This window comes from Mustela erminea, chromosome 6 (genome assembly GCF_009829155.1).
Source record: "Mustela erminea isolate mMusErm1 chromosome 6, mMusErm1.Pri, whole genome shotgun sequence".
In the NCBI taxonomy this organism is placed as follows: Eukaryota; Metazoa; Chordata; class Mammalia; order Carnivora; family Mustelidae; genus Mustela; species Mustela erminea.
The window spans coordinates 77,620,394-77,645,078 of NC_045619.1; the positions used below are offsets into that span (position 1 = coordinate 77,620,394).

Here is a 24,685-nt window from a genome sequence, read left to right on the forward strand (position 1 = left end):
TAGGGAGAAGGGGACAAGGACTTGGTAACAGCTCAGCAAACTCCTGTCAGCAGGGAGGAGGGTGACCTCCAGGCCAAGCCAGAGAAGACAAAGATTTCTTGTAGAAAAATCAGCTAACCATAGTTGTTGAGTGGCATTCAAGACCCACATGTTATAGTTTCTGCCAAAGACCATTTGTGAAGGAGTCTAATCATTGATCTGTCTCAGTTTGCGATATTTTTATTTGGATATTATGAATACAAAAAGTCAGGGCGATCCCCCAAAAAAGACATTTTAGCTAATGTTATCACTTCTAGTATGGTACATAAACTATGATAAGAAATGAGCATTTTTTTTTAAAGATTTTATTTATTTGACAGAAATCACAAGTAGGCAGAGAGAGAGAGAGAGAGAGAGGGAGGAAGCAGGCTCCCTGCTGAGCAGAGAGCCCGATGTGGGGCTCGATCCTAGGACCCTGAGATCATGACCTGAGCTGAAGGCAGAGGCTTAACCCCCTGAGCCACCCAGGCACCCCAGAAATGAGCAGTTTTATAGGGAATGTGCCTTAGAGAAATTGAATATGGTAAAAATATTATCAAATAAATTAAAAAAGCTTTCTAGGATAATTCCATTTTGTATCTTTTTGACTTTTTAGTTTCATGGATAAGTGTTCTATGGGTAGTGATTTTCAAAGATTTTTGACCATAACCAGCAGTAACACATACATCCATGATACATCCACAGTTTACCTAAACGTATTTACTCCTTCTATAGCTGACAGACTTTGATATTTTCTCTGTAGTCTACTCAATTTCATGTTCTGGTGATGATCCACTGAATTTCCCTTACAACCACAACTCGCAGCCATTCATTTAAAACATCCTTCAACCTGAAAAAAAAAAATACTGCTCTATGTAGATTATGATCTTCATTTTATGGGCAAAACCAGACCAAGGGACCCCTGCCCCACAACTCCCCTCTGTACGCGTCGGTCATTGGTCATTCACATGTGGCTTGTTTCTCCAGCGAGTTCGCAAACACTGGAGGAGTTTGAATAATGTGAAGAAAAGTGACCAGTGAGTCTAGAATTCAGATTTCAGCAGATTTATCAGCAAGTGTTATTCTGATGTGTGTGCACCCAGAGCACATGCTTGCACATGCCTCAAAATTCCAGCTCTTCATGGGTGAGCGGACTCTGGGTCGCCTTCTGAGAAAAACATGGACCGCCTTGGCTGTACTTTTGGTGAAATGGCATTCTGTGTGTAGTTCTGGAGCACTGTCCTAGGTCTGCTTCACCTAGACACGGGCTGCACTGCATGTCAATCTTTTAGTTTGCTGTTGGAATGCATGTGTCTACATAGGTTTCTTTTTTCATTTTGGTCTGCTGAATCTTTAAAGATTTTTTTATTATTTATTTATTTATTTGACAGAGAGAGGGAGATCACAAGTAAGCAGAGAGGCAGGCAGAGAGAGAAGGGGAAGCAGGCTCCCTGCTGAGCAGAGAGCCCCATGTGGGACTCAATTCCAGGACCCTGAGATCATGCCCTAAGCCGAAGACAGAGGCTTAACCCACTGAGCCACTCAGGTGCTCCTGGTCTGCTGAATCTTGATTTACAATCCTATCATAGGAAGACAATGCAATGTCTGAGAGGAGTGATTTTGCATGTAATGGTGTTGAAATCTCTCTTCAGCCAGCCTTTTTGAAAACAAAATAAAGCAAAACAAAACAAATCTCAATTTGGGGGGGAAAAAGAAAAAGACTGTTCTATGCAGACTCCAGACAGTAGGCATCACCAGGTCTAGCTTGAAGATTTGAACAACAAAGGATCAAAAGCAAGTAAAAGGTTTGGGATCAACACATCCTAGGGACAGCAAGGGCCAGGGGATCAGAAGGCTCCCTGAGTGCAGGTACCTGTGATTAGGGCCAAGTGTAATTGTGATGTAATTAGTTATCTTCTACTCAGTACCTTGGCCTTGCTGAAGCCAAAACAGCCCTAACCAGACACACCAGATAGAGCAATATATACCCCTGTTTAGAGTTGTAAAATGACAATACAAAGAATTCCTCCTTGCAAAAGCCGACTCTGCTTGAAATTTTTAAAGGAAGATGGTAAAAGAAGCATTTGCTAAAATGAATGGCATTATATTCTCTACAACTTAGGATATTCAGATAGTAGTAAAGCACATGGACAAATAGCTTTAATTAAATTCTGAATATAATCAGGAAAATGAACACAGTCAAGACTGAATGATGTATTATTTGGTGCTGAATTCTGAATTGAATTATTTATTTCCCTATCTTTTCAATCAGTCCCTCTCCAAGGGAATATGGTCCTTTGCAATTTCTGTTTCTCTTGAAGGCACAACCCCACTTCACTTGTATTTTCCGTTTTTTCCTCCCATTAAGGAAAAGGCTTTTTGTTTCTTTCCAATTTTAGTACATATTCTTACTTGTTTTTTCTTTCCAATTTCAGTACATATTCCACTTTGCTAAATTGGGGCGGTAGGTACAGCATTGCTCTCGCATTGTGCAGAGCCCATTTACAGATTTCTATTCCTAGCATCCCTTTCTTTTCTTCAGCTAGTAGTGATTGGCAGAAAGCTTGCCCAGAACCTCCTGCAGGCTTGCTCCTTGAGAAACAGTTTCTTGGGCACTGAATCCATGAGGCTAAAGTCCAGGCCCTCTCTGCACTTTTGATGTTTCATCTCTCCAAAATCTTTTCCCTTTGTACCTGAGACACCTGAACTGTATAGTGCATTTGTTGAAACTTAAAGGGCAACTCTTACCACTGTTAGGGCATGCTCCTTCATTTCTTCGGCTTTAATTTTGGGGAAGTGGTTGTAGCTGTGGACATCAATCAAATGGAGAGGCCTCTTCAATTTGAATAAAACCTTTGTGTAGTTTGTGAAGGAGAGGGCTAAACAGTGAAAAGCCTTTGAGTTCTCAGCACATCCAGAACCAGTGGATAAGGCTAGTGGCTTAAAGTTGAAATGGCTGCTATTCCTTTTAGCTCCCTGTGGGTACAGAGCTCAGAATCACTTCAGCAACTACTACCTCTCAATGGTATCATCTTTGAGAATGAAAATCATGTGGTATGTAGCGAGGGTATAAGAGAATGTTGCACTGCTCTATGTTGGGGTGTGTATGTGTGTGTGTGAGAGAGAGAGAGAGAGAGAGAGACTATACAACACGAATATATATAAATGGGATACATTACATACCCACTTTGGACATAGTTTTGTTTTCAAATGTATTTGTTTAAGTTTACTGAAATCATGTGTGTTTTATTCTCTGTCTATGCTAGGGCATGGTTGATATTAACAAAACTATACTAGATAAGTCAAATATGAAAAGAATCTGGCAAATATGATTATGATTTCAGACTACATTTAATGTGATTCAGAGGACAGGAAGAAGGTTTATCCAACTGTATTAGCTATGCATTTAGAAAGAGCGGTGAAAAATAAATCTAAAAGCAAAATCTAATTCCGGGGTAAACACGGTTGTTTCAAATATTTTATCAGAATGCTTAACGTTGTACAAAATGCACAGTAAGATAGTTTTGTGTTCCTTGATATTTGATACCTGTGTACTAGTTGAAATGTGTGTGGAAAAAATTTTATATATATATATTACATATATATTATATCTATTATATATTGTATTATATACATAATTATACCTCTTCTAAAACCACAGTTTGGGAAGTTTGTTTTAAAAAAGTTCAACTTTGTTTAAAAAGTGAGTTCTCAAAATTCTGCTTGTGCCTGCCTTAACCTTCTCTAAAAAGGTGTGCTCAGGTTGTTCCTGAGTGTTTACCAGCCTAGAGAATGGTGCTGCTTTCATTGGTTGACTTAACTATTTCCATGTAAAAGTATTCTTTGGAGGGTAGGGAAAAATATTTCTAAGGACTCAAAGAAGAGTCTTCTCTTCTTTGAGAAGAGAATGAGTCTTATGAGACCCAGCAGAACAGAAAACCATCACGGAGAGCATTTAGGCAGAGCCAAGTGGATTTTATTTTGTGAACAGAAGTGAGGCTTTTCTGATTCATCACCTTATTTTGCCAGACAGTGAAGACTTGAAATATTATCAACAGTTCTCTCGGGACCCACTTTCACGAGAGCCTCCTAATGGGTCTTATAATTTGAACAAATTTGGACTGAGTAAAACAGAATGGAACCAATTTGATGAAGTTGAGATGATTATTTTTCCTTTTTGACCTCAGACTTGCTCCTTACCTCCATTTCAGCTTCCGAGTTCTACGTCTCTAAGCAAATTTCTGTTACTTGCATATGCATATTCTTGACAGCATCCTCTGCTAGTTACTTGGTAGTTTGGGTTGATGTTCACTCATCAGGGAGATAGCAGAGATGGGAACCTCCCTTAAGCAATCCTAGTTTGCCTATAGTGTGCCTACATACTCATTCTCTCAAAGTAATTGGGACTGTATTTTAAAAGAGGAATGTGTTTTCTTTGATGTGTTCGTCCATGGCTAAAGCCAACTTTAATACCTATGCATCCTATGCTGATATTTTATGTATGTTAATACACTAAGTAAAAAGTTTCTCCACATTATGCTTTTAAAAAGGGAAGTTCATCAAAGAGCATATATTTGTCAGAGCATGTGTTTACAAATACCATGGCAGCTAGGGAATTTTTCTTCTGCTTAGTTAATTCAACCATCTGAGTCACTTTTAATCAGTCCCCTGATCGTATTTTTAAAAGTCAGTTCAGCATGCTGTTCACAACAATAAATACATCTATTGTCATTTTTGGTGTGTGTATAATGATGTAGTGTTAATGTGCACTTTTTTCTTTAAGATAATCAGAGAATAATGCTAAAATAATGACTATTAAGAACAGGCAAAATGAGATTCTTAATTGCTGATTGTATTCCTTTTTGTTTCTTTAAGTAAATGTTCTTTTGTCTGGCATTGCTTATACAAATCCACCCCCATTAAACTTATGAGAAAATAAAACATATAAAACCATTGTGTAAAGAAAGTACTTTAGTAGATTAAACTATCACTCAAGTCAAACAGTGTTTTTATGCAAGTTGCTCAGACTTGACTCCTGAAGATGAACCCCACATCCTCCCCTGTAATCTCTTGTACCCGATTTTCTTCTGATAACAATGGGCCAGTCTTTGCCTAGTAGCTAGAACTTCGATGAATCTTAGAATTATGGTATACAGAGATATAATGTGATTTTTCAGGTTTTCTCAGGAGATAAGCTAGACCATTTAAAAATTCTTTGTTATGTGATTTTCAGTAACAATGAATAATTTAGGATTATTATGTATTGTTTAAAGAACCATTTTCCCTCTGTGCTTCTAAGTTAGCATAATGAGTGTTACTCAGGATGACAAAGTACAAAGAATTATCTGATAAAATCTGAATGAATTGAACCATTGATAACCCGATGTTGCAGAACTCAAGAGTTAATCATTGATCAAACTTTCCCATTATAAGAAAGTTATCTTGACATTTCAGGTGTTAACTGAGATACCATTCTGGGTTTTAAATTTTTCAGTTCTTGAACCATGCAGAACTGGGTATGACCTTGCATAATCAACTTTACCTTTCTGTACCTTAGAATCCTCATTTGTAAAATGAGGATATTAAAATTAGGTTAAATCATATAAAATTGCATGTTTATAAGTCAAATACAGTTTTTTAAAAAACAGACAATTTCCTATTGTTTGCCCTGGTACCTCTTTTATAAGTTTGATGAGAGAATTAAAAGAGCTAATGCATGGGAACTCTGAGCAAAATGCTAAATATGCTGGAGTGAGCTTTCATAAATTTTAGTTAGTATTCTTATTATTAAAATAGTAAAAGCCAAGAACTATTCGGTCATTCTGGGTATGAAAGAAATACATTCAAGTTAGCACCACCCAGCAGCCCAAAGTAATTTATAATAAATTCTTTTCTTACATTTCTCAAAGTCAGAATAATTAAAGTCTTTATTTGTATTTCTGAAAAAGAAATGTTTTCTTGTATATCCCCATGACTTGTTATGTATTCATTGCAAGGATCTTTCAAGAAATCAGCCTCCTAAATATTTTTGTTACTGCATTTTGCTTATATCATCAAAAAGTTTTCAGTACCCAGCTTTAAAGTTTTCAGTACCCAGTACACTACTATATTGTGTAGTTTTAATGTAGTTATTTGCTTCTGTCCCAACTGAGACAAAACAAAAACAAAACCAAGAAACAGAAACACCAATTTAAGCTTTACACATCTGAAAAACAGTGTTTGGGAAAGGCCAGTTAACATCATAAATTGCAAATTACCCCAATTGCTTTGAGAAATACAATCAGTGCAGTGAACTAATTACAGTGAGGTATAAGGGGGTATTTAAACTTCGAGAACTTGAACTTAGATGAAGTGAAAAACAGAGAAGCAGCAGGTATGTTTTGGCCCTATGTCATTTATTTTGCCTTAGAAAGTCCTGTCTTGTTGTTTTAGAAGTGTTCAATATTTTCAGTCATTTCCTGTACTTCAGGAGCACAGTCAGGCCATTTACAAATTAACATGCTGTATACAAATATGTAAACGACCACTTAAACCCAGAAACAATCATGCCCCTTCCCCCAAATGTTTGTGGGCTTGAAGGACTAAAACTGCTTGGATCTAAATTAGAGATGGAAGCAAAGAGCTTGGAAGACAAGTTGAAATGGAATCTAAGCACTTGTGAAGTTATTGATTATTTATATTTCTTAAATATAAAAGGAGGGAGAAAGAGAAGATCTGTGGTTATATAAGTTTGTAGATCAGGTTATAAGGAACTCGACATCTGTGATGTCTGTTTTCACAATAAAATGTGAGGTGAGATTGCTATCTGTAAGTGAGAGAGTTTGGGTAGGACAGGAGAGGATAATAGATGAAACAGTCATCTTAGATATTGGGAACTTGGGAACCGAGCTTAATGGAGAAACATGGAAGAATTGCTGAGCCCATTTGAGACATAGGGTGATTAAGTTGAAGTATAAACAGTATGCCTGGTTGTATAATTTTCTCCTGCTACATTCAATTACTTAGGAATGCACAGTAAGAAACTGGATGGTTGTGCTCATCTGGAATTTGAGTTTCTCAAGGAGAATACCATGGAGGAGGAGAGAAAGAATGTAGTTGAATGTAGTTGAGGCTGTGATTGTAATACTGCACTTTTGCTTGTAAGCTGCAGAAGAAGGGAAGAGAGGAGAAGGTGAGGGAAGATGAGAACTCAGCAGGTCCAGTGCCCTGAGGATCTAATGTTCTGAGAAGAGTACTGTTTGAGTAAGTAAGAGGTAAGGGTAGGAAACTGAGATCCCAGGATGGAATGTTTGCATTTCAGATTTGGAGATGGTACAGATTCTGATGATAATGAAATTTTGTCTGTGGTCAGGAGAAAGGGTACTTGAGGAGTGAGGAAGGACAGAATGGTCTGAGATGAGGAGGTCCAAAACCAGAGGACTGGTTATTTTGGAAGGATTGAAAGCATTGTCCCAATTGATGATGAAGTTGTCAAGACTGGCTGGGCTTTGTACAATGAGGAAGACAGGATCTAGAGCTGAAATCATTTGTGCATCCAGGGAAATGACCAAGAAATGAAGAACAATAGCTCCGAAGAGGTATTGAGGGCAGAACAGCAAGTTTTGCAAGAAGCAGAAAAAGAAATGTTCTGGAAGTGGAAGTTGGGGTGGGGGAGAACCAAGAACAGTTTCTCTAACTCTTTGATCTGAAGCACCTGAAATAATAGTAATAGTAGTAATAGTAGTAGTAGTAGTAATAGTAATAATAACCAGAGCTATCACAATAGTGAAATAGCTGTTGAGAACTTACTGTGAGCCAAGTTACTGTCTCAAATGCTTTATATTGATTCACCCATTTAGTCATTACAGTAACCCTTTGAGAAGTAAGGCTATTAACAATATGCCCCATTTTAGTAAACTGAGGCAACAATAATGTCAAGTGACTTAACTTTGCCAAAGTCACGTAGCTAGAAAGTTATGCTGCTCGAGTTCAAGTCCTGACAAATGGACTTCAGAGCCTCTAAACCAGCACATGGCTGCCCGTGTCATTAACCTGAAATTGAGAGAATTAGCACTTCTGTAGGAAGATGTGTTCACTGGATTTCAGATTGCTATGGAACCCTTTAGCACTGGGGGGCTAAGCTCTGCATCGGAAAGCCTGGGTCTCAGGGATTCGTGCTGCAGGCATAGAAAGGTAGTACAGGTCTTCCTGTAAACTCTCCTTTCTTGACAGCCATGTGTGCTGGCGTAGCAGCTTCTTGCTGCCCCTCACCACTGCCCCCACCCTGAACCCGGGGAGGACCCCATCTGGACCTCTGCCTTGTCAGATGATGGAGCACACTGCTCTTTTGTGACTGGGGAGAGAGCTCTGATTTCTCTACTTCCCGTTAACAATAGAGCATTCACTGTTTCCAAGTCCTATTAAAGAGTCCATATTTAGGAAGAGATATGAGAAAGTATATCATAATTTGTTTGGTTTATCATATTTTGCTTTGCTTTGGTCAAATATCAAGGTTCCCAAAGAACCATGGTTGGCGCCACCAGGATGCACTTTTCATACCTAGTTATCTTTGTGTCAGGCACAAGCATACTGAGAATTTGGACAACTAACATTCCACAACCCTTGTTCAAAGTGAAATTTCCCTATCTTTCTTTCTTTTTTTTTTTTTTTTAAGATTTTATTTATTTATTTATTTGACAGGTAGAGATCACAAGTAGGCAGAGAGGCAGGCAGAGAGAGAGAGAGAGGGAAGCAGGCTCCCCCCTGAGCAGAGAGCCTGGTGTGGGGCTCGATCCCAGGACCCCAAGATCATGACCTGAGCCGAAGGCAGCGGCCTAACCCACTGAGCCACCCAGGCGCCCCGAAATTTCCCTATCTTTCTAATTCCACTGGGCTCTCAGGTTGCTGACAGGAACCCATAATACCAGCTGTTTATCTAGCACTCTATTGGTAGTTTTTTTTGTTACGGTTTTCACTTATGCACACCTCCTGAGCAAAGGCCATCCTTTTCTCTGGAAAACTCCATCTCACGTTTGCTTCCTGATTTCATATTTGAATCTCTGTGAGCCTACAACAGAGCCTTTGCTGGCATCTCACCAACTGGAGCCCGTCAGAATAGAATCTTTCACAGGCTCTCTTGCTGCGCCTTTTCATTATTCTCGGATCTTTTTGGTGTTTTTGTCTGTGGCTTTGTTTGCTCTTGAATACCAAGAGTCTGTCTTTGGTAACCGCTGAACGTAATGAAGCTTGGGAAGCCTTCGGTGAAAAGTTTTAAAAAACAAAGAGAGAGGAAGAAAGAAAGAAGCCAAGTTAATGACTGTTGTTCTAAATGCAGATGGCACTGATTAGTTTGCCGAGATCCTTCTGTGAAACAAGCTCAGCACCATCACCTTCTTATCTCGGAATCAGCCTTCCTGCCAGAAGTGATGGCTGGGACAATGCAGATGGCTCTCAAGTAGCTTCTCTCAGAACCCAGTCCTTATCATGGCTTTGACTGGCAAAGGCTGTCATTCAGGCTGTCACTCACAGTGGGTGCACAATGGATCATGTCTGCCTTGCACATCAGAGATAACTAGACTGACTGGGGCTGGATTTAATTCTTTGGTTAAAGAAGAGGAGAAAAGATGAATCATTGATTATAGAATATCTGATTTTCCTTTAATTCACCTGTCACTGAAACTGTAACCTTGTGTTCTAGAGTAGTTACATTTGTCAGCATCCCTAAGAGAAACTACCATTTTAATAAGATCTTTCTTCAAACTACATATATTTATAAGTCCATATATGTGACTCTCTCAATCCTGTATCTGCGTGACAATCTTTTCTTTGAAAAACAGCAATGTGGTTTGGATATGCTTTGGAATGTTTATTCTAACATTTTAAAATAAAAATGAGCATTAATGATCTTGATAGAGTATTCTTGAAAAAAAACTGGTTAGGTAAAATGAAAATATGAAGCTATTGAATATAAAGGTATTTTGTGTGGAAGTCTACTGTTTCTACAGTACTCTGAATGGTGACAGCAGAGGATTCATTTACACATCTAAAGCAGCTTTGTATATTGACAAAGAAGGTGTTAGAGACAGAACTGTCGTCATAATAATAACTGTGCCTATTCACTAGCATTTTATGTTACTGTATGTCACAAATGTTGTACTCCATATAATATATTAAAATAATCTGATAAAAGAAGCAATAATTCTTAGCTAGGCTAATTATTGAGTTTTTGAAGAACTAATTAACGATGTCTGACCTGATTTGTTTTGCTGCTGAAGGAAGGTATTGAAGATTTTAAGATATGCGAACACTCCTTAGTATACAATAAAACATATTTATAATGTTTGCCAAGGATATTAGTTTTTTCACCAGGTTAGAACACTGAGAATAAAGAACCTAATATTACTTTATGCATCTTTCTTTGCTCAACGGTGGGAAAGTCACAATATTCAGCAAAACACGTGGAGCTAATATGTCTGATATGTTTGCTTATTTTCCTGGAGAAGTAAACTATGAACATGACTCTTGATGCCCTAACCAAAGCAATGCTCATTTATGCAGAGAATTTTAGTTAAAATTAAGACAGTGATGGTCTGTTAAAATGTTAATTGAAATAAAAGAGTTCCAGGGTGCTTGGGTGGTGCAGTCTGTTAAACGTCTGACTTGGTTTCAGCTCAAGTCCTGACCTCGGGGTTGTGAGCCTGACCCTATGCCAGAATCTGCACTTAACACGGAGTCCACTTGGAGCCCCTTTTTCCCCCTGTTCCCTACTCATGCTCCCCCCAATAAATAAATAAACCTTTAAAAAAGAAGAGTTCCTTTCAGAGATAGCATTTTGGTCTATATGACAACTACTTTTAAAATAAGGCATAGAAGATGTATTCTTTTAAAAAGAATCATAGCTATTTCTAAGGTTTATATAACATATGCAAATGAAGGAGTAAGAAGGTATTCCTTCTAATTTAATAATTCTCATTTAGGGGCGCCTGGGTGGCTCAGTGGGTTAAAGCTTCTGCTTTCGGCTCAGGTCATGGTCTCGGGATCCTGGGATCGAACCCCGCATAGGGCTCTCTGCTCAGCGGGGAGCCTGCTTCCTCCTCTCTCTCTCTGCCTGCCTCTCTGCCTACTTGTGATCTGTCCATCAAATAAATAAATAAAGTCTTTTAAAAAAAAATAATTCTCATTTAAAAGTATTTATAGCATGCCTATGCAAAGATACAATCCATTCCCGTTATTTCAACAAATATGGCCAATAATATGCCAAATTCTACAGAGTATCCACTTGAATAATGTGTATCAGCTAAGGGTTGGTTCCTGTTGACATGGGAGATACAGAAAGGAGGAAGACACAAAAGTTGATAAATTGAAGCTGTGGGAAAGAAAAAAAATGCACTGCTCTTGTAGTGACCATTTATAGGTCACTGTTGAGCTCAGGGTTTGGTTACCCTTGAATGAGATACTACCTCCTGCACCCCAGTCAAGTCCAATCTGTGGCTACCTTAGTGCAAAGACCAACCTCGGGCTCTTTCCCAGAAAACAAGACAATGTGCAGGAAGCTGTTGGCCAAAGGAGAATTGAACATGATAGTCATGTGACTGATGTGTCCAGAACATCATCTCTTCTTATATATGCAAATCTGAGTATTTAAGAATTTCTAAGTTTGTGCTCATTCTTTCCAGTTTCTTAAACAGTACCCAAAGTAGAGTCTATCCAGGTCAGATCTGTGTCCCTCAAAGAGGGAAGGCAGTATCACCAAAAAATTTAAGTTTTTAAAGTTTACTGGACTATCTAATGTCAAAGAGTATGGGTCCTCCAACTTTGCCCTGTCTCAGCTCTCAACAGGGACTTAGGATTTAGGGATGGCATATAACATTCAGAACTCCAAGAAAGAACAAGCTGGAGCAACAATGGACCCTTGCCTCTGGGTTTTGATTTATAAGTATGTGGGTTCTTCAGAGGAACCTCAGAGCAGTTTCATAGCCTGTCCAATTGTCATACAATAATTATCATCTCATGTTTTTACAGTCTCCATTCTTCTTTGTCTGAGCCATGCCTTCGTTCTCATAAAGTCATAACAGATGACTGTGATCCCAGAATTCAGTTTCCTTGGTTAACTTCCAGGGATGAGAATGAAGTCATTCCTCGGACTCCAATAGAATTAAACCCATCTTTGACAGTTCTGTCCTAGAGTATACCATACCATGACTATGAAGTCAGCTACCAACATAGCTGACTTCTTGGAGGCTTCAAGATTCATTCTCTTCCTATGCTTGGTCTTTATAATTTCTTGCTAATGTGACATAGATGAGTGTATAATTAGAAAATAAATGGAGAGAAGATTTTGTATAACCTTGTTCTCTTGGAAAACCTATCACATCTAGATAAGTGGCTGTGTGTGTGTGTGTGTGTGTGTAATTTGGTTATTTAGAAAGGATTGATTGATATTTGTTCTGATCTTTGTTTAAACATCTCACTTCAATAGTAAAATATAACCTGGTAGTTCAGTGAATTCCTTAATTTATTCATTTATCTAGTATTTATCCAGTGCCAATCCTCATGAATCTCAAAATTAGTGAACTCTCCAAGCAATGGATGAAGATTAGCATTACAAACTTAAGCAGAATGTAAAGGTTAATGTAAAACTCTTATGGCCTTGATTTTCCATTTTGTATAGTACTCAAATGATTCTTTATAAAGTAGATGCAGTCAAACCGCATGGGTCACAATAGATCGGTCATTTTTGTTTGGTTTGGTTTTGATTATACAGCCTATGTAGGCATAGACCTGCATTGAGAAAGGGAAAAAATCATCCATACTCATGATTAGATGACAGCTGTGTTAACAAGATTGAACCAGTTCCAGTCCCCAAGACAAATAACATGTCTAATGGCCATGGAAATGTGGCACTCTCTTCAGTACTATACTTAGTCTTCTTGGTTACAGGAAACAAGCAAGAACAGTGTTAGTGACCAGTCCCTGCATATCTTAGCAATATAAAATAGCAAACACAGTACCTCATCCAGTTTCCTGGGCTGAGGAATCTGGGGGCAGTTTAGCTGAGTAATTCATGTCCTGTCTCCATGAGGTTATGGTCAAGAGGTAGTCTAAGGCTGCAGTCATCTGAAAGCCTGACTGGGGCTAGGGAATCTACTTTCTACCTCATTCACATGGCTCTTGGAAGGAGGCTTTAGTTTCTTGCTGACTGTTGGTTGGAAGCCTCAGTTTCTCTCACATAGGCCTCTCCATAAGGCTGCTCTCACCACATGGAAGCTGACTTCTCTCAGAGAACGTGGTGTAAGAGAGAAAGCAAGTGAACTAAGACAAAGCTACAATGTCTTCATAAACTCAGCTGAGAAATAATAAACCATCACTTCTCCCATACTGTATTATTAACACAGACTGGTCCAGTGTGGAAAGGGATTACACAGGGGCACAAATGCCAAGAGGCAGGGATGCTTGGGGGCCATATTGCAAGCTAGGATCACAAGTTTCTGATTTAATTCCCAACTGTTTTTTGGAGAAGTCTAACCAAGTATCTCTCTTTAAAGCAGTGATTTTCAAAAGAGGATGAAGAAATGTAGCATTAGAGAAGCATGCTCTATATTATAGTGAATTCTAAAGCTTGATGTAAGAAAACACACTTTTTAAAGAAAGATTTTATTTATTTATTTGAGAGAGAGAGAGATCACAAGTAGGCAGAGAGGCAGGCCGAGAGGAGGAAGCAGGCTCCCCACTAAGTAGAGAGCCCAATTCGGGGCTCGATCTCAGGACCCTGAGATCATGACCTGAGCCAAAGACAGAGGCCTAACACACTGAACCAACAAGGTGCCCCAAGAAAACACACTGTTCTTTGAACATGGGTTACAGAAATCTAAATTTAACCATTGTCTCTTTGCCTATGGAGATACAAATACATGCATATTGGTGGTTAAGGAAAAAGTAGACTCACAATTTTGGTGTGTGTGTTGGGGGGGGCTGTATTTTGTTGTAAGGAGGATGATATTTTTAATACTGAAACTACTTTAAAACAAAATTAGAGGGTGCCTGGGTGACTCAGTTGTTGGTCATCTGCCTTCGGCTCTGGTCATGATCCCAGGGTCTTGGGATCGAGCCCCACATCAAGCTCCCTGCTCAGCGGGAAGCCTGCATCTCCCTCTCTTACTCCCCCTGCTTGTGTTCCTTCTTTCGCTATATGTCTCTCTGTTAAATGCATAAATAAAATCTTTAAAAAATAATAAAAATAAAAATAAAAAAAGTAAAACAAAATTAGAAATCGGTCATGAAAATACAGACCAATTATTAGACCCATTAGCATTTACTCCACTTAACATCAATGAAATCAAGCCATGTGTTTTATAGTTCTTTGATTAACAGGGATTTCAGGTTTAAGAAAAAAGAATTGGCCAAAATATCTGTATCAACTCATGTAAGGTTATTAAGGATTTCTGGCAGCCTTATGGTATATAGATCCAAAAATGAATAATGTACTATTATAGAATTTATTTCAGTCCTAAAATCATACAGCAAATATTATAAAATAATGTGCTTTTACTTGTTATTAACACAGGCATTTTGTATTTGATTTCTTCATGCTAAAGCAGCTTCCTTGAGTTGGAATCTGCACCAGATATCAAGGAAGCTGATCATATCATTCTGTTGTAGTAGAACAGCAGGCAGAGTTCAATGAGGCTTTTTATCTTAAATTATATTTTCAACTTGACCTCATTAAATTCCTTTCCTTCTGTTTGTCATTGTTAGGCTCACTATATTTCATATTTCCTCTTGGCCTCTTTACCATTTTAAAATTGTCCTTTAGAAATAACTCTGGCATGGAGAGTTCATTATTTCTGATAGTGACAACACATTGAATGCCCTAAACACTGATTTCATTGTGTCTCATGACCTACATTTAGAAAAATTCAGGTATATTTTTTAGTTGCTGATTATTTTTTAGAAAACCATTAAGTGTCAAAAGCTATTTTCCTGTATATTTCCAAATTTGTTTTTAAACTGTCTTTGGGAGAGGAGTTGCTATAGTCTAATAAATGAAGAAAAAAATCCCATTTTTTGGCCTAGATTTTGTTTTTCAAAGTGGAGAGAATAAATAGTAAATGGGGATATTTTTTTCTCTAATGCGTGACCTAAATTTCTGTCACAATGAAGCTGATCTGCTTTTAAATATAACACCTGCCTTTGTAAATTTTTGTGGTAATTTCTTTTTCAGTGATTGTGTATGCCATGTGGATGTAAATATATACTTTAAATATTTCACATAACTATCAATGTGGGTATAATTTTGATTTGAAAATAAAGTAAGTTATTCTGAATAAAGTAAAGCTTTCCAAGCATCCTTTAAAAAGAGAGAGAAAAATTAAAAAGGAGGTGGGGGGAAACCCTGACTGAAATATAATCAGATGAGCCAATGTTATTAGACACAACCACTGGAAAGACTAAAGCAACTCATAATGAATTAGAAGAAAAGGGCCATTAAACTGGAGAATCCCAACAATCAAGTAGAGATGTTTCAAGCTCTTTAGGCATTACTGCTGGAATAAATACGTTATCACACTAAGCTTTTATGAAAGGCTGTTACATTTTTACCAACTTTAATCTGTTTCATTTTTGTGTTTAAAGGATGGGAGTTGCATTAAAATAAAAATTCCATTTGGGTTATTATCTCCCCAGCTGTCTGTACAGACCATGGAGCTGGCCAGAGAATATTCTCATTATGTGTGTCGAGCAGTTACTCAGTGATTGATGCCGCATTAATGCACGACACAGACGCGTTCCTTTTGTTACTGAATATTAGACAAATTAGTTCTTACAAATTCATGACCCCCCCCTCCCCCTCCTAGTATGGGTGTCTTTCTCCTCCCTCTCTCAGCTCCCTACCTGCCCCTGTGCCTTCTGCTGGGCACCTGACTTGACTACCGTGGAGAGTTAATATTGCTTGATAACCTTCAGTGCAAATGAACCGAAGCATTAGGAGGAGGGCTTTGACAAAGGAAGGGGCAGAAAACAGGCAGTGGTCTTTCTAGGCAGACGATAGAATGAGGTTCTGGTCATTTTCCAGGATACCCCAATGAAGTAATGACAAATGAATGTTTTGTTGTCCCAAACTAGTTTTCCCTCCTCCACTCTACGTGAGGGACCATTTATCTCCTCATTTTCTTTAAACTTACTTTTGTCAGGATGGGGAGAGAGGAGTCATTTAAAAAAAAAAAAATGTATTTAGATGGTTTCCTTACCATGAAGCTAGGAAGTATGGGAGTGGATATACCTCTCTTCCTCTTGCCCATAATGTTTGTATTGGAATTATTCCTAGAAGTGAAGAAGAGGCAGTGCCAGATATTAAAATGTGAAAGTGGGTTCTGAGCATGATCAATGGTTTCCAGTTGGATTATGTGTCATATATTTGTGTTTGGTTGTGAAAAATGGGCCCGTGATCACCAAATGTTTAGAGTTGTCAAATTATATCAGTACATGTATATTTCTGGAAGAAAATATTCTGTGCTAAATCTTACTGTTTTTACATTGAATCTTGAAAATGACAAACTTACAGCTGTACATATGAGGACACTGAAGCACAGGAAATTCAAGTCACTTGCCCAGTGTTACATAGTCAAAGTAGATCTTGAACCTGCCTCTTGAACCTATATATTTGGTTTATAAATGAAAATGGATTAAATTTTACTTATTAGCTGTTCCTGAAGGTTCCGATATGTATTTTTTGGGTGTTCTAAATTTCAGTTTCTAATACAGTAAATACTGATAAATATAAATATTGTTATTTTTATTTGATAATTATTGATATAATCCATCTAACCAAAAGCTTGAGGAGCACTGAATAATATTTTTAAGTTTACAAATCAGTGGGTGTTTTTGGTATTTTAACAAGATTATGCAATAACACTGCAATGTAATTATAGAACATTTTTGTTCCTATAAAAGCAGCCCTACACCATTTGCAATCATTTCCCATTTCTTTCCAGTATCTTCTGTCTAACCTGCTGCTGTCTTCTTCTGGGTTGGCTTATTCTGGGCATTTCATATAAATGGAATCATAAAACTCATACAATATATGAATGATTGTGGTTTCCTCCACTTAGCATAACGCTGTCAAGGCTCATTCCGTTTCTGGCACATCTTAGTACTTCATTTTTTAAATTGCTGAATAGTATTCCATTGTACAGATAGTTCACATGTTGTTTATCCATTTGTCAGTTGATAAGCAGTTGATTAACATGGGATGGTTTCTACTTTTGGCTATTGTGAATTGTGCTACAGTGAATATCTGTGCACAGGCTTTTGTGTGGACATTTGATTTCATTTCTCTGGAGTATATACCCAGGAATGGAATTCTGGGTCATATGGTAACTCTATATTTAACCTTTTGAGCAACCACTAACTTGTTTTCCATAGCAACTGCACCATTTTACATTCATACCAACAGTCTGAGGGTTCCAATTTTTCCACATCTTTACCAACACTCGTTATTGTCTGTGTATGTGTGTTTTATTATAAGCATCCTAGTGGGTGTGAAGTGGTATCTCATTGTAGGCTTGATTTTCATTTTCCTAATAACATTGAACATTTTTTTGTGTGTGATTCTTTGCCATTTCTTCTTTGGAGAAATGTTCTACTCATATTCTCGGCATATTTTAAAACTAGGTTATTTGTCCTTTTCTTCGTGAGACGTAAGAGTTCTCTACATATTTTAGACATATAAGTGCCTTATCAGATATGTGCTTCACAAATATTTCTCTCATTCTTTGAATTCATTTTCTTGATGGTTTGGTTTGCTGCGCAGAAAAATCTTAATTTGGAGGTAGCCCATAATATTATCTTTTGCTGCTTGTGCTTTCAGTTTTATCTAGGAAATGTTAACCTAACTCAGGGTCACAAAGACATATTCCCATATTCTTCCAAGTAGTTTTAGCTTTCATGTACATTGTTAAATTGTTAAATTGTATTTGAAACACCCCATAAAAGACTAATTGTGGTATAGACCTAATTATTTTTAGTTTTGCCAATTATACAAGTCATTATACAAGTCAATTCAATACCATTCACAAAAGTTAGTTGTGATGACTGTTCAAGATACATAGGAAATCAAGATGATTTCCTAGACATAATACAGGTAACTGACGTGAAAGGAAAGTGTGACGTGAAAGGAATGGGATATGTGTCTTGGAATTCAGGAAGAAAGATTACCTGTAGCTGTGGAAAGTGATATCCATGCTTGATCTGAATCTCTAAATAAAAATCATGGTAAAGTTTTGGCAAACTCTCTCTGCTCTGCTTAAGACTGTGGCTATCACTGATTAGTTGTACTTGCATTGTGGTTTCTGGAGTGGTCCGAATGGCTGGGTTTTAGGGGTTTGTGCCAGAGAGAAGCAGTTCTACAAATGCTGTTGGCAGAACACTGAAAGTCCCTGAGAGGTTATAGGTGGTCTTCTAGGGCAAGACAATATTCCTAGTAATATTCAGACACGATTTGCCTTTTTCATTGTACTGACATTGTGGTGGTTATGCAGAAGCAATAGTTGGTAAAACCACTGTGCTTTAGCACAAATCGAGGCAGCACCATCAATCTGTATGAGTAGTCACTGTGTCAGTAAATCTGTAACTGCTCTGATTCTGGTGCCTAGACCAGATAGCACAGGACATAAGAATTGCTCGTAACTAATTTTGATGAATGTTTATAGGCAAACTAGATAAAAAGTCCTGAAAGTGCTCATAACAGATTTATTTTTTTTAAAGATTTTATTTATTTATTTGCCAGAGAGAGAATGAGAGAGCATAAGCAGGGGGAGCAGCAGGTAGAGCAAGAAGCAGCTTCCCTGCTGAGGAAGGAAACCCAATGCTGGACTTGATCACCAGACCCTGGGATCACAACCTGAGCTCAAAGCAGATGCTTAACTGAGCCATACGTGCATCCCCAAAAAAGATTAAAAAAAGAAAATACTCTCAAGGGCTTAAAATAACCTTATTACTTATATCAACTTACAAATGTGATAAGTTTAATTAGAAAAAAAAATACTACATAGGGCACCTGGGTGGCTCAGTCGGTTAAGCATTGGATCCTTGATTTCAGCTCATGTCATGATCTCAGGGTCCTGGGCTCCAGCTCCGTGTTTGGCTCTGCACTCAGCATAGAGTCTACTTGGGATTCTCTCTCTCCCTCTGCCCTCCCTCCCCACACCCCACCCCTGCTTGAGCTCTCTATCATTCTCTAAAATAAATAAATAAAATCTTAAAGGAAAAAAAAAAGCAAAATGCTACACAATAACAAAAATAACAGGGCTCTGGAACAAATGCAAATGCATTTTAGTTTCAACAGAGTGTAAGTGCATAGTTTCTGCTTAATAACTACCCTCCAAAAGGATATTCAGATAAAACATAATTTCCTGCAAAATGTGAAGGAAATAGTAGTGACTTTTCAAAATACGGTAAGAGCGGCTTGGACATGTATATGCCATTTTGGACTATATTCCCCATGTCATCTTAGATATGTTGTTACTGTATATCCTTAGGAATGTTATTATAGCAACTTTATTTATGAAAACAGAACTGAAGACTTGGAACCAACCCCAAACTAGGTCTGAATCTGAGCCAGAAGCAGGCTTCCTGTCAGGGTAGAAACAGCAGTGCCTCTCTCCTGCTCTCACTTGCAACATACCTGGGAGGGACCCAGGCAGCACAACTGTGATTCAGTTGTGGAGCGTAGGAGCTCTTCTCTGATTTCTAGGCGGGATTTGGTATTTGACAAGTCTGATCTGAAGGAAGTAAAATAGGTGCATTTATTCTAGAGTTGTGGGTCATGGACAAGATTCTGGTTGTCAGAAGCATAGTAAGTTTTTAACCAAAAAAAAAAAAAAAAATCATTTGGATATATGACGGGCTTTAGAGAGGAATCTGCAGTGGAAATACAGATTTGAGTCATTACCTTATAAATGATAGTCACTCTAAGACATGACTTTATTTCAGGAGTCCTGGAGGAAGATTATTACCAGTTTCATTATAATAAAACAAAGCAAGGAAGGAGTATTCTGTGGTAGGGAGCAGTAGCTCTCCTAAGTGAAAGCAATTCTCTAAAGATGCTAAAAGTGAGTGGGGGATTCAAATATATGAATAGATGGAAAAGTAAGAGAAGAAGAAGGCACAAGTCAGTCATTTGGAGAACATCCAATTATTTATTTTTTCAGCATTATTGAAATATAATTGAAAGTGATGTTGTATAAATATAAGGTATACAGTGTATCGATTTGATATATGTATAAGATTATCCATTTCTAATATACAGATGGAGAGTATCCAATATTAAACAGGTGGATTAAAGTAGAGGAAAACTTTTAAAATGTTTTCAAAGGAATAGAGATGAAGACAGAGATCTGAGAAAGAAATGATATGAAAGCTAAGGAGACTTATTTTTAAGAAGTAGTGTGGCAGGACCCCTGGATGGTGCAGTGGGTTAAGAAGCAGATTCTTGGTTTCTGCTCAGATAATGACCTCCGAGTGGTGAGATGGAGCCAAGCTTCAGGCCCTGCGCTCAGCACAGAGGAGTCGACTTAAGACCTTCTCCCTCTCTCCCTCGGCCTTTCCCCCACCCCCTCTAAAATAAAGAAACCTTAAAAAAGAAAAAAAAATGTCAGTATGGCCATTGTATCTGATTATACGTAGTGGTTCCGTTTAGATAAGTTCTGGAAAGGTACCCTGGGTTTGGCAAATGAAAGCCACCTGGTGAAGCCCGTATGGTGGGCCGAATGGAGTAGTGGTGTTGTGTAGGTTTGAGGATACAGAGACAAGAAGCATGGGCTCCACTTTTAAAAATCACAGTTGTGAAAAGGAGAGTGAGGCAGTGTCATCCTGTGAAAGGACAGGACTGTCAAGAAAGTGCTTTTGTTGATTTAGATGGGACAGACTTAAGCAAGTCAGAAGTTAACAGTAAGAGCCAGTGGCGAGGGAGTGGTGGGTGATTTATTTGGGTGACTGGCAGCTCCTATTCTACTCAGGATAAGAGACCTTGAGTTCTTTTTATTTATCATGGCATTTCTGGCCCTGATAAACTTATTGGTGTCAGTTCTTTCACTTTATGTCTTACAGTACTTCGGTTACATGGTTTAAACTAAAACAAAAAAACAATTATTTGAGAACAAAATTAATTATTCTAGAAGCTTATTATGTTAATGCTTCAGTTAACAAGAAATCAACTAACTTAGTAACCCCCATATTTTCTATACTTTTCCTTTTATATGAATGAAGAAGTATGTGAACATGAGTGATTAAGAATTTAATTTAAAACCTACTTCAGGGGCAGAACAGACAATCAGTAACCATTTATTATATGCTTACTCTCCCAAAGATAGGATGATATGTGCTAGAGTTGATACAGAGAATTATAGCACCTGGTCTTTATTGTCATGAAGGTTGCAATCTGAGGATATAAAACTATATGAAATGATAGCTAATGGTGTGACAATATAAATGATAAACAGCAAAAGGAATGATATAGATTAAGTACAAAGGAATTTGGAAAAAATGGTCAACAGTGAGTCCGAGTGTTCAGAGGTAACTCCTTGCGCAAAGTGGAATTCAACAAATCCTTGGGTTGGATGTGGACATAAAGAGAGAGAGAAGGCTATGGATCCTTAGATGTAGAGATGGGAAAGCATTTTAACTGGGATGGAAATAGTACGTACTCATGAATTAGAGATTACTGTTTTCTGGGGATATACTAGGTATTTTAACATGCATAACCATAATTAATTTAATGATTTGTGAAGGTGAAGAGGAATAGGGTTTATTTCAGATGATTGAATGTACCCAAGATTAACAGGCTAATGATTTGGTTAGGTCATTAGTTAGCCAAAATGGTCTCTTGTGCGTACATGTGGGCGTATGGGCGTGTGTGTGTGTGTGCGCGCGCGCGTGTGCGTGTGTGCATGTATTTTCTGTTCTCCCTGGCATCTGAATCCCCTTCCCACGTTTGGGGAATCCTCCCACATGAATATTGGCAGGGGGCAGACCTTACTTCTCTATAAAAGTTGGAAAGTCTAGATACTTATTTCTCAGTCCCTGGCAACCAAAGATAGGGCAGACAGGTTTGACCAAGCAGACGACTTATCTGAGACTTGGAATCAGGAGCTGATTGCGTCCATAATGAAACAGCCGATGTGGCCGTGTAGGCAGCCACACCCATTCACTGTGGTGACAATGGCAGTGCAGTCAATGTTGACATCTAGCCATGCTGGAGGCAGGAGGTAGCAGGCTGGGGCATGTGGTGGTCAGAGGTGGAGGCAGCAGTGTCCTTAGATAGTTCAGTGGCATGATTTAGATACGGTTTGGTCTTCCTGGCTTCTCTTCTTTCATGCCTATATTCCAAGCCAGGCTCTCTTGCCTCACCAAGGATTCTGTGGGGAGCCCAATAATTTCTTTCAACAAATGCCCTTTCTGCTTTAACTAGTCAGACTTGTCTTCTGCTGCTTGAAACTTAGCATTGTGACAAGTGAACAAGTTTAGGGTGAGGTGATGAGAGTTTTGAATGTCAGTGTGAGGAGTTTAACCTTTAATCTACCAGAAGTTTTCAGTATCAAAGGGTTTAGAGGGGTAGGATAACATTACCTAAGTGATGCTGTATGAAAATCAATGTCCATATTATGCGGAATGAATAACTTGAGGACTATAGCTGGAAAGATAACGGTGGAGAGCTGGGTCATATTAACAAAGAAGCTTGTCTGCAGGAAAGGTTAGACTGGTTGAGTCTGAGTCGATGCAACCAATGTAAAATTGGGCAGTAGGAGCATGGAGCTAGGCATAGACAGAAGAAGAGAGAGTCAATACTTTAATAACAAGATGTGTAAGCTGTAGGAGATGTACTGTTCTAGGCAAAGGAATTTTTGGTCTATAATTCCTCATAGAGCACTGGGCTCCTGTGTAATATGCCCTTGCGTGTCTGAGTGCTAACACATGGACCAGGACCACACACAGGCCCAGTGGTTCATTGCCACAGGGATTCTCCATTCTCAGCCTTGCTTCCCTTACAACATCTATTTGCATCTGGGAGAAGGAAGGAGATGTCAACTGAGAAAGAGCCAAAGATTATTAAATAAGCTGTCCCCTATCTCCAGTGCCCTACCTCACTCCAAATGCATTTACCCAGGAGTCTCTTGTTTAGAAAGCAGAAAACAAAGAGGACAGAAACAAATACTGTCTACACTTCTATTAGGTGCTAGAGAAAGGGAATGGATTCTTAAAAGAAGAACAAGACTCATATAAGAACTGTCAGGACTGTCAGAAATCGTGGCAGCTGAATTCTACCTTTTGATGATAGTATCTAAAGGTCCACCCAGAAAGGGCGGCAGAGTATCCTAAATAGCATGAGTTCCCAGGCTTAGATAAAGCGATGCTTGTATTTTATATCTAAAATTATTGCACTGCCATATAAGGGCCTTATCCTCATTCAGTTAGGATACGAAAGGATGACTTTGCTCATACAGGGCACTCTTCTGTAACATTCTTATAAAAAAATTTAAAAAAGCAACTTTCTGGAACAAAGGGCAAGTCATACCGCACTGTTAAGAAGATTTCAAGATGTGTTCTCCCATGACGGTAATGTCGTCACTTGAAAGCAAGGTAGATTTCACGTTAGCAGGTGCAAAGCACAGGGTTGTGGGGGAGGGCGCCCTACCATTTAGTCAAGAGTCTTGTTTCACCAAAAATGGTTTGCCTTGAGGATTTTCTTGCCTTGTCTCTGCCTCAGTTTCCTTATCTCATAAGTGAAGAGATCACTGGGCGCCCTTGGGGAAAGGATCGAGAAATTGAAGTTGTGATTCAGGAAAATAAAATTGGCTGTGGGAGGGAATGAACAGATGATGCTGCAAGATAAAATTGCAGCCTTCACGGCAGAAGTTGAGAACAGTTGCTACTTTCCTTAAAGGTCACTGCTCATGTTCCAATGGGAATGGGGTAGTGGTGGCACATGGAGAACCTGTTGTCTTTGTCTAGGGTGGGCCCTACCCTCTTCTAGCAGTTATCTGTTTACCTTTTAATATAATTAGGCAGACCAGATTGGTATTTAGTCTTGTTCTGACAACAGCAAATTAGGCTTAACTCTTTAATTACAATGAGAAGGAAATCACCTTTCTGATATCCTTCAATTAGCTCAAGCAGCTGTTAAGTTATAATTAAAATTTCACATGGATCATTTGAGTTCCTGGAATGTTTCCATTTAATAACAAAACATTTGCATATATGCATTCAGTTTTCAGCAACCTTTTCAAATCTGTCAATGGTAAACCAAGAACGTTGATACTGTATTAAACAAAATCTTTGTAGTCTTGGAAGCAGCCAGCTGGGTCCCACAAAATGAAAAATGGAAATGGAAGACAGAGATCAAAAAGTATTAGTGCCTCTAAGTTTTCTGGAGCTTGTTCAGAGAATTAAACTTTTCGCTTCATTCATACTTATCCAAGAGGGGAGAAAAAAAAACTAACCAGGAGAGAGTGGTTACTTGGTGCTTAACAAATGAGTGCCTGTATTACAGGCATCTCATTATCAAGACAGCAGCAATCACCCTGCTGTGTCTTTATAAATGGATTCTTGACTCCACAGACTTTTGAAAATATAAATGTGAAAAGAAAAATTACATGTGAAAATTCAAATACTCCCTTTTGCTTTGTTTTTATTTGAT

At 38.4% G+C, this 24,685-nt stretch overlaps 1 protein-coding gene across 3 annotated transcripts in view; it reads left to right on the forward strand.

The window, feature by feature from the left end:
- The window catches only part of PDZRN4 (PDZ domain containing ring finger 4), a 352,510-nt gene that overhangs the window by 127,796 nt on the left and 200,029 nt on the right, over nt 1-24,685 (forward strand). Inside the window, exon 1 of one of the 3 annotated variants that reach the window (XM_032347826.1) lies at nt 1,524-3,072. The exons of the other annotated variants lie outside the window; for them this stretch is intronic. Coding sequence (XP_032203717.1) covers nt 2,971-3,072 — 102 coding nt within the window. The 5' untranslated portion in view covers nt 1,524-2,970. Of the gene's footprint in view, nt 1-1,523; nt 3,073-24,685 lie in introns of those variants that run through there. 3 annotated transcript variants of the gene reach the window in all.